This window comes from Oreochromis aureus, linkage group 16, assembly GCF_013358895.1.
Source record: "Oreochromis aureus strain Israel breed Guangdong linkage group 16, ZZ_aureus, whole genome shotgun sequence".
NCBI classification, from domain to species: domain Eukaryota; kingdom Metazoa; phylum Chordata; class Actinopteri; order Cichliformes; family Cichlidae; genus Oreochromis; species Oreochromis aureus.
In genome coordinates, this window is record NC_052957.1 from 34,300,932 (window position 1) to 34,314,928 (window position 13,997).

Sequence of the window (13,997 nt, forward strand, 5' to 3'; positions counted from 1 at the left end):
ATATCTGTTTGAGTCTAAGAGCCTTTTGTTTAGATGTACCGTTAGACTCCTGGCACCAGCTTTGGGGAGTCTTCCTGGGGTCCCAGGAAGACCCCCACACACAGATACACATATATACACACACACACACACACGCATACCAAGGTATATGTCGTATGTTAATGAAACTATGCATATTCATGTAACCACAATAAAAGAGCAGTGTTGCGGGAGGGCGGACGAGAGTAACTGAGGTCAAGCGAAGGAACGGCGCCTGTCCAGTTCTCTCCCATGCACGTTAATTTGTAAAACCTGTCTGAGTGTCACTTATTCCAATCTGAGTTGCATTACAGGAAAACTCCTCACACTCATCATCTGAGGGTGGGCTCTACAGATGTATGCTAGAGTTTTCTGGGCACATACAATGGTCAACATACTGTGATAGACCGGAAATCTACAGATCACTGAATATTACTCTAGTAACAATGCACCACGTTTGATTGATGAGTAAACCTGTTCCTCTGTCATGGGTTTTATCTTACTCCGTAGCATTAATGTAGGCTCTGAAGTAGGGCTGCAATGATTAGTTGGTCACGATCGTCTACGACTAATTTAATAGTCGACGCGTCGTTTGAAGCTTTGTAAGATCCTGAAAGATGCAGGAATAAGTAGTAGGATTTAGGATGGTAATAATGGACTGAAGATGGCAGCAATGCATGTACAAGGATGCCAGCTGCTGTTAAACGCCAAAGAAGAAGAAGCAGTCTCCGGTATTGTAGCTGTGTCCAAATTCAGGGGTCGCATCCATTAGAGGCCGCATTTGTAGGCCGATTACGCTACAGCGACGCGACAAAGGCTGTCCAAATTCGAAGACTCCTCCAAATGCGTCCTTCATTACCCCAGATTTGAAGGATGGGTCGGGTGTATCCTTCGTGGCCCAACCTATCCCAGAATTCATAGCGCGACCCAGCCAATTCCAGCTTCCAACAATGGCAGCAGCTACTTAGTTTTAATATTACTTTTATTAATCTTTCTGGGCCACAAAATAAACTTTTAACATATTTTCAGGCGAGAATGTAGCTGTGTAAACTTCAAGTATCTGCTCGGTTTAGAAAGACCTCACATATTTGCAAAAGTGCTCCGACGTTTTCAGAGACGTTACCCACCAGCTCAATAACTGACTGGGAGGTCGAGGCTCACTAGAGCCGGGGCGAGAACAGTGAACTTCCGGCACATCGTTTTCAAAGCCCCCCCAGTCTTTCGCTACTCAGGTTGAACATGATATACAAGTCAGACGGCTGAGTTTATTAAACTCCACTGAATCTGCAAATTCCATTAAAAGTTTAAACTATAATCTTGTCTTTAATTTTAGTTAGCACATACCTTAAACACTTGAAGCTGTAAGTTTTTGATAGTTATAGAACAGCAGATGCATGCTGGTGCAATAACCTGTACGTTTTACGTCCAACGGACGCATGATCTGATTAGTCGACCAAAATAATCGTTTGTGGCAGCCCTACTCTGAAGACAGTGTAGCCTGTTGTTATTATGGACTTGTCTGGAGTGCTCTTTTCCATATACACACAGTTTTTTCCAACCATAACATAAAGACTTGTGGTGTTGGGAGTCTAATCAGCAACCTACACGTATTGGAGAAACTAATGCAGTTCTTTCAAAGTTTCTTTCTTGGCAATACTGGTTGGTTTCTGGTGGTGTTTCATGGCTGTAGGTATGAATGACAGACAGCAGATTTAAAGTGGTGTGTGAATTTGCCTTGTCATTTGGGTGGCTATTCTGTATCCCTCTTACTGTAACAGGAAGTTGTAAAAAAGTTTGATGGACTGTAATGGCTCGAGCATGGTTGGTCCTCCAGCACACAGCCAGCTTTGCAGACCGATCTCTACATGTTGTAGCAGTTTACGGTCACCAGGGGACAGTGTCACTAACAACACGTCTGTGGGCTTCTCCTGCTCGTTATGACATACAAAGAGCTGAAGTGAAACGGACTGAACAGTTCAGCCACGCTTTCCTTCTCATCCTGTTTTCTAAGCTCCTTTTTGTGTTCCAGGCCGGAATTCACCCATCAGCATCTGATCTATGCACAGTGCCATCCAAAGCTATGTGCTGCTGGTTTTTATGACAACTGCATGCAAGTAGGGCAGGGTGATATGGCCAAAAATGTATATCACGATATATATTTGAAAATTTGCGATAACGATATAACTGACGATATAATTTCTCCGAGACAAAATACAACTCCACAACTTCACTAGCGCAAAAAACCCCCCATCCATTTATTTTACTTAAACAAGCAGCTGTTTTTTATGTGCATTAAAGCTATATAAAAATTTAACAGTGCAAATGCAAATTCCTTGCTGAAAGTTTAACCAAAAGGCATTTCCAGTAGAAATGGGCTGACATATCCTGAGCATAACCATGTATAATATCCACTGAAGTTAAAAAGAGGTGCTTTGCAACATGAAACTGCAGTGTGCCAAATAAAAAAGTCAAATATGTATTTTTTCTGACCATAAGGTGCAGTCAGATAAATCAAACTTTATTCAACTCATTCTTCTTGCTTCCTCCACTTCTGTACCATTGATTCATTAATGCTGTATTCTATCACAGCTGCTCTATTCCCATGTTGTTGCAGTATATTAATGACTAACCTCGTATTGTGGATGGATTATCTCAGTTGTTCTCCTGACTGAAGTTCGTTTACAGCATCCTGCCATGCGATTGCATTTGTCCCTAACCATTGGGAACCCTCACGTTAACTTTTATCGAGTGGAAAAGTGTTAGCATTCATCCTCCAGCTTCACTGTGTTTATGTTATGCTAACATAGCTGTGTAGCTAGCGATCACGTAGCACATCATTATATACCAGCTAGCCCAACTTCGGTAACCCTACAAACGTCACTGCTGTTTAGTTTTCTGTCTTCATTTATGTTGGAAGTGATAGCAGAGCTGTACGTTTGAATTTTTTCAGAAATCTCTCAGTCAGAACATGCTATATCATGTTTAGGTAACTAGCGAAACTAGCGAGCTAACTTCCGCTAAATTCCTGCTAACTTCTAACTCCGTTAAATGTAATAAATTCTGTTTTCATGGATGCCCGGATGTTAAACATCATAGTTACACCTGGTAAAGCAGCAATGCTGATCGTTTTATTAAAGATGAAAGAATTTAGACAGTTTGTAACTCTCAGTGATGCTGCAGTGTTCGTTTGACTTCGGGACCTTAAAGGACGGAGTTTAGGACCCAGGTTACTCCCAGATTTACGAGCACCTTAGTCCGACAAATACGGCAATAACGACGGCCCACTTGCATGTTCTACAAAAAAAAAGTGCTTTGTTGTGTATCTGACAGACAAACACCAAACCAGTTAAGTTGCACCATTTTTACAAACCAATTCTGGTTCATCCGTTTCACTCAACAATCTGCTTTCCCCCTTCTCATTCTCGGTTACCGCCGTGCTTTTTCGGCACTGCGCACGCGCGTTTTACCCATATTCTATCGCGATATATCATTTTCTTATCTTTGTCTAGCATTGTACCAGTATTACCGTGAACGGTATAATATGGCCCAGCCCCACATGCAAGTACGACTCCGTACGTGTCCCTCACTCTGTGCTGGAAAATAACTATGCAAATGGACACAAACGTAGTAACATAATGCATCATACAGGTGACAACTGCTCAAACCACTGGTGTTCCCTGTTTGTCAGCTGACACAGAAGGTTAGCATCTGTCGACGGTGTGTGGATGTTAACATGACAGAAAAGCAAGCTGCTTCAGCTCTCACTGCTAACATGACCCACACTTCAAAGGCTGATCTGATGTTGTGTGTATGCCATATTAAACACAGCATAAAGTGCCACAAATTTTAGCAATAATAGCAACAAACAATATAAATAAATATTCATTTGGATTAAGCTTTTTCTGACTACTTTTTGATTAGCTAACGAGTCACAAATTAGACTAACTCAAAGACAACACAGTAAACTGAGTGAATTCAGTCGTAAATTAACCAGAACTGCAAATCTTCCAGATAAGAGCAAACATTTTTTAGACAAGCAAGTATTGTAAATATCTGCAACGCAGCAACTGTGAAGTCTAAAAATACTTCTTAAACATATCTAGATGATTTAGCTATTTTCCATGCTGCTTTAGCCCCGGGCAGTGGCTGTACCTGTAGAACCAAAGGTTTGGTGACCCCAAAAGGCAAAAAGGCATAAATGAGATAATGTGAAGTGTTGTAAAGATATAAATCAAGAAGTTACAGGGCCTTATAAGTTGCAAAGATATATAAATAATTGAAGATCAATTATATACATATATAATATACATACATACATAACAGTTATAACTCTGACCTTTCTCATTGGCGGTGCTGAAATAGAGGGTCGGAGGGATACGGGGAAACAAACTGGGAACTAGTGCTGGTTGCTCTTCTTGACTGTCTCCTGGTCCCAACGACATTGGCTCCTCGATGCTGACAGAAAGACAAAGTAATGAACATCATCCACGATCTGCAGGCATCTGGAACATCATCTACGATATGCTGCTATCTGGTTCACAGCTGTAATCTGATGTTTGTGTGAATGTGATGTCAAGTGTCCTCAGCTCATACAGAGCAAGCAAATACACCATCTCATAGCACAGTATTTAAAGTGGCAAATCAAACGTGGTTCGAAATGACATGTTAAATGATATACAGTCAACCTGATCAGACAAACATGCCAAAACACACTCACATGACAGTCATAGGAAGCAGAGATCTTCTTCCACTGATGACAGGTAAGCTTGACGGGATTTGTGACATACAGGAGCTTTAGCTTTCAGGGAGGGGTGTTATTCTATTTAGAGTGTCAGGCTATTTAGATGAACACAAACCAATCAGCTGGATGGGTTAAAAGGAAAAAATGTGACAATAGCAGTCCTGATCCAGAGTGGTTTCACAGAGAATCAGTTCCTAGTCTTTGGTAGGCAGTTCTACTGTTCACGCCAACAGAGGATAACAATATGATGCACAATGCTGCAGACCTTTCCACCACTCTCCAGCTGTCTGCCCCTTTGAACAATACAGTGAGAGAAACTGAAAGAATTCACAAGCTCTGAGGGACAGACAGACAGTTGACACTATTTTAGGAGACCAATTAGAAAACACCAGGCCCTGAAAGGATGGTTCAGATCTTTAAAAGTTTGATGAAAATGGTAAAAAAGCTAGCTAAAGGTCAGAGTAAAAGTACAGGTTACTGAAGTACTGGAACTGCTGTAGTTGTGGTGGTATACAGTCTCATATGTATCCCAAATAACTGCTGTGGTGGAGCAGCATAACATGGGAAGAAGGTGCTGGATCTACAGCCACTAATGCCGCGAGTCTTAGTAAATCAGTAACAGCCAAAAGTTGAGAAATACTTCGGAACTAACAGGATTTCTGCAACAACCCGTCTGGAATCTGCTCTCATCGCTCTACTTCAGGTATTCCAGTTAGGAGAGGAGGTTGGAGTTTAGACGATTTCTTTAGACCAGGGGTTGGCAACCCTGGGCACGCGTGCCAGCTGTGGCACGCGAAGGGTTAACTGATGGCACGACCATAGCTGGACTGGCCATCGGGCATACCGGGCATTTGCCCGGTGGGCCGATGTGATTTTTTGTTTTTATGGGCCGATGGTTTTTTTTGTTTGTTGTTTTGTAACAGTATAAACAATGAAAGGTGGTGGATTGGCCAGATGCTGGCCGATGTGTAAAATATAAAAATAACTCAGTTGTTTGGTGGTGGCTATGGCGGAGCTTCCACAGAGGCCAGCAGGTGGATGAGGGAAAGGGGAGGCAGGAGGAGGAGAGACTCGAGGCGGCTGCTGGTCCGAGTGTCAGGTGAACTGAACTTCAGGTAAGAAGTTATGACCTGCAGTCTGTCTGGGTCAGATATAAACCAAGTTTAGGTGGAGTTTATTTTCGTTGTGCTGACTTTTTACAGTCAGTTACAATAACTCGTACTGCGTACTAGCTAGCATGATGGAGTTTCTATACAGCTGGGCAGGTGCTATGATGTTACTGATAGTGAACTTTATTTTATTCATAAGGTTAGTTATAGTAGAGTTGCCAACCGTCCCGTAAAAAACGGAACCGTCCCTCATTCAGAGAAAATATTACGCGTTTCGTATTGAGGTGAAAAGAAACGCAGTTTGTCCTGTACTTCAGCTACAATGGAAAAAGACACAAAGGTGGAGTGTCTTTATGCTGTCAGCTGCCTTTTTATTTTTTTTTAGTTTTGCTGATTGGCATTTCTGACACAAGTCCCGTCTCTCTTGTTTGTTTATCGCCCACTTTGCGCCAAAGAGGAAACCAGCGGATGTCGCGCTAAACAACAGCAGCACGTTTAAGCTTGATCAGCTGTTGTTAGAATTTATTTAAGATTAATTTCTAGTATCAGCTGATGTTTGCTGGAGCCACAGCTGTAAAAGCTGCTGGTCATGATATCAGTTTGGATATGTGGTGAGAGGGAAACATGAAGATGAAACCAGGAGATGTCCTTACTGAATCATCAGAGCTGAACAGGTGATGGAGAAACAGGTTTACATTTTAGGTGACATGAATGAGTTGAAGGGAAGTTATGAACTGTTTCTGAGAGACAAATAACACCAGGATCCTTTTCTAAGTAGCTGACAGCTGGTAACTGTGCAGGGGCGGATCTAGCAAAATTTTGACAGGGGGGCCAGGAAGGGCATTAACAGGGAAAGGGGGGCACAAAGAAATACTTTTCTTTCTTATTCTCATTTAAAATGTCTCGCTGTTAATAAACAATTAGGTAAGTGACGGAAGTGACGGACAAGGTAAGTGACTCATGTTGTAACTGACGTCAGACGCCGGAGATTTTGGCGGAAAATTAAAGCGAATGGTAGTTTAGATTTGAACAAATTCCTCTAAGCTTCAGTATTACCAAATACACTTATCAATTGTCTTATAACTAACAACATTTGTCTAAATCATCTCCAACACCCTGGAGAACAACGGGGAGCGTTTAGAGGCTCTCCAAGATTACATTGATCAGTGCTTCCAGGATCTCGTGATGAAGAAGGCCCAGAGTGCATCTTCCCCGGCCAAATCTGAGACGCCGTCGTCGAAAAGATGTGGCCCGGCATATTCCCCCGGCACAACATCGCCAGCCGGCAAAGATATTGTCGACATACTGGAGTCAATCGACCAACGATTGTCCAGTTTCAATGCAAGGCTGTCCTTGGTGGAGATTCTTCACCGGGAATTTAAATGCTTGGGAGAGTCCCTGGAGTTCAGCCAGCAGCAGGTGGAAACGCTCGCTGCTGAAAATGCAACGCTAAGGGAGTCGGTGAAATGTCTCACAGACAATGTTACTCAGCTAAACCGAGAAAATAAAAAAATAAAAGAAACAGTTATAGATCTACAAGCCTGTAGCACGCGTGATAATCTGATATTTTCTGGTATTCCAGAAGCCGCTGGAGAGGACGTGGAGACCACGGTAAAAAGCTTCATCAAAACCCACCTGAAGCTGCCGGAGGACACGGTGAAGAACATCGTCTTCGATAGGGTGCATCGCCTTGGCCCCATTCGGGCTGCAGCCGGGAGACCACGTCCTATTGTGGCCAAATTCGGCCTCTTCAAACAAAAGGAACATGTGAAAAGCCGTGGCAGGGAATTAAAAGGAACGGACTTCAGTGTGAACGACCAGTTCCCCAAAGAGATCCTGGAACGACACAGGGTCCTCTTCCCAATCCGACGCGGCTTCATCCAGAAGGGCTCCTGCGCTGTCATCGCTGTGGACTGGCTGTACGTGGACGGACAGCTCCACCGCGACCCCGACATCACTCCGTGGCTGTATTAACTTCACACCAGATATGAATCCGCTACACCCTTTCCCCATCCACTCACACTAACTTGCATTAACATCTGTTTAACTTACTAGTATCAAATCGCATCTTAAGTGTGATATCATAGCAGAATTAACACCGTCACTCTCCGTCAATGGTTTGATTGGAATGTTTCCGGGTTTTTTCTCTTCTCTCTTTTTCCCCCTCTTGTTTTTATGCTGCTCACCCTTGTCCTTGGTTTCTTTCTTTCTTTTTTCTTTCTTTCACTGCTTCGATCACCTGCTTCCACACTCATCCACAAACAACATCCTTTATTTCGACACATACGCACAGCACGATCACGAACAGTCATGCGCTCAATGGCAGCACATTTACATCAATCAGACAGTGCACACAGACCTACAGGATACACACACTTAAGCCAAGCGTACTCATATTAGTAAATATGCACACACAGTGTCAGACTCAGGGAGCATCTCGCCACACATTCTTTCTCTCTCTCCCTCTCTTTATTTATGGACAAGTGATGTATTCTCTCCACCTGTCTAAGCATCACACATAGCATACACCTCTAGTTATACACAGACATCTATGGGCGCACTAAGGTTTGTTACATGGAATGTAAATGGAGCTGGCTCCAGAGAAAAGAGGTTAAAAATATTTAACCAACTCAAAAACCTACAGACAGATGTTGTCCTTTTACAAGAGACCCACAGACCTCTTAGAGGTTCGAATGGACTTAAAACACCTGAGTTTCCTAATGTGTTCTCAGCTTGTTATAATTCTAGACAAAGGGGAGTAGCAATTTTAATCCATAAAAATATTAATTTCACAGTACTCGACACAGTTATAGATCCAGAGGGCAGATTCTTAATCATTAAACTATCTATACTTGATAAAAATAGAATAGAATAGAATAGAATAGAATTCAACTTTATTGTCATTGCACATGCACAGGTACAGGGCAACGAAATGCAGTTTGCATCCATCCAGAAGTGCTTTAGCATGATATAGATATATTACAATATATATTAGCAATAATATAGATATGTAAGTATATTACAGAAATGGGTCTATTTTGGTATGTTATAATGTACACGGTATGAAGTATGTTATGAATATTCTATAACTATAAGTATGTACAGGCTGTAGTGAGTACAAGCTATGTACAGGCTATGAACAGGATATAAGTATGAAATAAAAAACTATACAGAAATATGTCTGTGAAGGTTCTCAGTCATCCAGGTCATCGTAGTCAAAGGAGTTTGCAAAGAAAAGCGTCTGGACTTCTTTAAGTTGCTTGAAGACGTTTCACCTCTCATCTGAGAAGCTTCTTCAGTTCTAAGGTCAAATGGCCGAGAGTCCCAGATTTAAACCCAGTGGGAGTATCCCCAAAGAGGGACAAAGGACCCCGGTGATCCTCTAATCACATGAGCCAAGGTGTGAAAGCGGTGTGGGACCTAATCAGCCAGGGTTTCGGGTGAGCTCATTGTGAAACCCGCCCCACCTTGTCATGTGAATTCCTGAGGTCAGATGGCCCAGGATGTGAGTGGGCGAAAGGCGTCTGGGGAGGGAACTCAAAACCCTCAAAATAGATGGCAGACAGTTGGTGTCGTAAACCACCGCCTCTGTTCAAAGATGGTCGCTCACAGTGGACATAGATGGCCTCTTTCACTCCTCTTTCAAACCACCTGTCCTCTCTGTCCAAAATGTGAACATTGGCATCCTCGAAAGAGTGACCTTTATCCTTAAGATGCAGATGGACTGCTGAGTCTTGTCCTGTGGAGGTGGCTCTTCTATGTTGTGCCATGCGCTTGTGAAGTGGCTGTTTGGTCTCTCCAATGTAGAGGTCTGGGCATTCCTCGCTGCACTGTACAGCATACACCACGTTGTGAAGTCTATGTTTTGGAGTTTTGTCTTTCGGGTGAACCAGTTTCTGTCTGAGTGTGTTGCTGGGTCTGAAGTACACTGGGATGTCGTGCTTGGAGAAAACTCTCCTGAGTTTCTCTGATACACCGGCTACATAGGGGATGACAACGTTGTTGCGTCTGTCTTTCTTATCCTCCCTCGCTGGTGTCTGATCTTCTTTTCTGTGACTCTTTGCTGACTTTATGAACGCCCAGTTAGGATAACCACATGTTTTGAGTGCTTCCTTTACGTGTGTGTGTTCCTTCTTTTTTCCCTCAGGCTTAGAGGGAACATGTTGTGTAGGGACCCTACACCACCTGGTAGGGTGAACATGTTTAGAACATGTTCCCTCTAAGCCTGAGGATGCCAATGTTCACATTTTGGACAGAGAGGACAGATGGTTTGAAAGAAGAGTGAAAGAGGCCATCTATGTCCACTGTGAGCGATCATCTTTGAACAGAGGCGGTGGTTTACGACACCAACTGTCTGCCATCTATAATCCAGTTTTGAGTTCCTCCCAGACGCCTTAACGCCCACTCACATCCTGGGCCATTTGACCTCAGGAATTACATGACAAGGTGGGGCCAGGTTTCACAATGAGCTCACCCGAAACCCTGGCTGATTAGGTCCCACACCCACTTTCACACCTCGGCTCATGTGATTAGAGGATCACCAGGGTCCTTTGTCCCTCTTTGGGGGATACTCCCACTGGGTTTAAATCTGGGACTCTCGCCATTTGACCTTAGAACTGAAGAAGCTTCTCGGATGAGAGGTGAAACGTCTTCAAGCAACTTAAAGAAGTCCAGACGCTTTTCTTTGCAAACTCCTTTGACTATACAGAAATATGAGATATACAGCTATACAGAAATGTGAACTATGCAAGTTATAAACAGTTGTAGGATTAAAAATTATTGTATGTACAGAATGATTATTTACACAGAACTATACAGTAGTGCAGTTAAGATAAGTGAGATATGTGGATAATTTCTACAGAGGCTATATAAAGTGCTAGTGGTTGTGAGTAGTGGTTCAGTCCATGTTATTATTGTGTGTTTGAGGGTACGGTTGTCCATTGTGTGTGTGTAGGTGGTTGTGGGTGTGTGTATGTTCAGTCCATGAGTTTAACGTGGGTCAGATGTCAGGAGGCAGAGTTCAGGAGTCTGACAGCTGTAGGAAAGAAGCTGTTCCGTACCTGGTGGTCTTAGTCCGAGGCTCCTGTAGCGCCTCCCAGAGGGCAGGAGGGTGAAGAGTCCATGTGATGGGTGACTGGGGTCTTTGATGATTTTCCCAGCCTTTTTCAGACACCGCTTCCTGTAGATGTCCTTTATGGCAGGAAGTGGTGCTCCGCAATGCGCTGGGCAGTTTTCACGACCCTCTGCAACGCCTTCCGTCCGAGGCAGAGCAGTTCCCGCACCAGACTGTTATACAGTTGGTCAGGATGCTCTCGATGGTGCACTGGTAGAAGTTCACCAGGATGTCTGAGGACAGGTGGTTCTTCCTCAGAGTCCTCAAGAAGAAGAGGCGCTGGTGAACCTTCATGACCAGCTTGGAGCAGTTGGTCGTCCAGATGAGATCCTCGGAGATGTGGACACCCAGGAACTTGAAGCTGCTCACACGCTCCACAGCCATCCCCTTAATGTGGATGGGTGGATGTGGGTCAGCATTCTCCTGTAGTCCACGATGAGCCCTTAGTCTTCTCAGTGTTAAGCAGCAGGTTGTTTCTGTTGCACCACTCAGCCAGACGATCCACCTCCTCCCTGTAGGCGGTCTCATTGTTGTCACTGATGAGGCCAATCACCGTGGTGTCATCTGCAAACTTAATGATGGTGTTGGAACCATCAGCAGGTCTGCAGTCGTGAGTGAAGAGGGAGTAGAGGAAAGGGCTCATCACACAGCCTTGTGGTACACCGGTGTTCATTGTGATTGTTGATGAGCAGCGGTTATCCAGCCGGACATGTTGGGGTGGTTGGTCAGGAAGTCCAGTAACCATTTGCAGATGAGGGAACTGATGCCCAGGTCTGTCAGTTTCCTGATGAGTTGTGAGGGTGGATTGTATTGAATGCTGAACTGAAGTCTATAAACAGCATTCTGGCGTAGGTGTTGTTGTTGTCCAGGTGTGTGAGGACAGAGTGCAGTGCGATGGAGACTGCATCCTCTGTGCTCCTGTTCTGGCGGTATGCGAATTGGTGGGGGTCCAGGGTGGGGGGAGACAGGATTTGAGTGTGCTAGGACCAGCTGCTCTAAGCACTTAGTGATGATGGGGGTGAGTGCTACTGGGCGGTAGTCATTGAGGCTAGATGGGTTGGAGTTTTTGGGTATCGGGACGATGGAGGTGGATTTGAAGCAGGCCGGTACCACAGCGTGGGCCAAGGACAGGTTGAATATGTCTGTCAGGACTCCTGCAAGCTCCCCAGAACACGCCTGAGAACACGCCTGGGATGCCATCAGGACCTGCAGCCTTGTGGACATTGATCCTGCTCAGCACCGTCCTACATCGGTGGGGAGAGAGTCAGAGGTTGGTGGTCTGGCGTCGTGTCTGTTTTGGTTGTGGTTGTGGGGTTCCTCGCTCAAAACGAGCATAAAAGTTGTTGAGCTCGTTGAGGAAGGAGACATCAGAGGATGCGGGAGGGTTTGGTGGTCCTGTAGTCTGTAATGGTCTGGAGTCCTTGCCACATGCGTCGGGGTTTGAGTTGGAGAAGTGTTCTTCTACCTTCTTTTGTAATGGTGTTTGGCTTTTTTGATGCCCTTCTTTGGATTAGCCCTGGCTGTACTGTAGGCGTGTGCATCTCCTGACCTAAAGGCAGTGTTATGGCCTTCAGGAGGAGACGAACATCCCGGTTCATCCAAGGCTTCTGGTTGGGGTACATGGTGATCCGCTTTCTGGGTGGTGACACTGTCTGTGGTTTCGAGATGTAATCCAGTACAGATGAGGCGTACTGGTCCAGGTCTGTGTGGGTGAACATATTCCAGTCTGTGTTTTTAAATCTGTCCTGGAGCACTGTGTCTGTCCCTTCTGGCCACACTTTTTAATTGTCCTCACAGCAGGTTTCACACGTTGGATGAGTGGTGAATACCTAGGTGTGAGGAACAGGAGAGATGGTCTGATTGTCCAATGTGGGGAGGGTGTTGCTTTGTAGGCTCCAGCCAGGTTGGAATACACATGGTGTAAAGTCTTGTCTCCTCTGGTGTGGCAGGAGACATGTTGGTGGAATCTGGGAGGACTGTCTTTAAGTTGGTGTGGTTGAAGTCGCCAGCAACAATAAAAGCAGCCTCGGGTGTTTATTCTGGTGTTTGTTAATGGCTGCAGAAAGTTCTTTCATGGCCAACCTAGCATTAGCGCTCCGGGGGATATACACTGCAGTGAGTATGATCAAGTGAGTTCTCTGGGGAGATAATAAGGTCTGCATTTGACCATTAAAACTCCGCATTAGGTGAGCAGTGACTCTCAGTAGTAGTGGAGTTCATGCACCAAGCATTGTTAATATAAATGCACAAACCTCCACCTCTGGTCTTGCCGGAGTCATCTGCTAGCCTGTCGCCTCGGTGTGTGTGGCGCCCTGCTAACTCGATAGCATTGTCCGGCAGCTGTTGTTCAACCATGTTTCGGTGAAAACATGACATTTGAGTCCATAATCCGTCTGTTGTTAGTCTGAACACTTAGATGGCACACTTGTTCTTGGAGGCGACCTCAAACTTGGACTAAATGAAGAAATGGATAGGCTCAATACAGCAGGAACTCAGCGTAATTGGCCGTCCATAAATATAATCAAACAGTATATGAGCGATTTTGGTCTTTGCGATGCATGGCGCTCCCTTCACCCCACCAGTAAGGAATATACTTTTTCTCACGCTCATCGCCTCCTACTCTCGCCTGATTATTTTTTGGTCAGCAGCTCACTGCTGAGCAACATTTCAGACACTGAGATTCACCCTATAGCTGTCAGCGATCATGCTCCTGTATCTTTAACACTAATACATAAGAAGAACGTTAAGCAAAGTAAAAGGTGAATCAAATAGACCATTACGGCAAGGCTGGGATGGTCCATTTGGTAAAGTAAATCCGTTGGGCATCTTTCTTCACCTTTAGACAATAATTCTGATGGCAAAAGAGCCAAACGGGACAGGCAAAACCCCCCCCCCAAAAAAACGCTTCAATCTTTGTCTCCATTTATTTATTTATACTATTTGTATTTTAACTGTTCTACTTCTATTTGTACATATTAACTGGCATCTGTGTGTGGACAGCAGAGAAAGAATTTCA

The 13,997-nt window shown here is 44.4% G+C and overlaps 1 protein-coding gene across 7 annotated transcripts in view; it reads right to left on the reverse strand.

Annotated features, from left to right (window-relative positions):
- ttll4 (tubulin tyrosine ligase-like family, member 4) overlaps positions 1-13,997 on the reverse strand; it is a 52,977-nt gene that overhangs the window by 14,051 nt on the left and 24,929 nt on the right. For all 7 annotated transcript variants that reach the window (XM_039599866.1, XM_039599868.1, XM_031754874.2 and 4 more), the window contains one exon: positions 4,355-4,473. In XM_039599866.1, the coding sequence (XP_039455800.1) occupies positions 4,355-4,473 (119 nt within the window). The remainder of the gene's footprint in view (positions 1-4,354; positions 4,474-13,997) is intronic.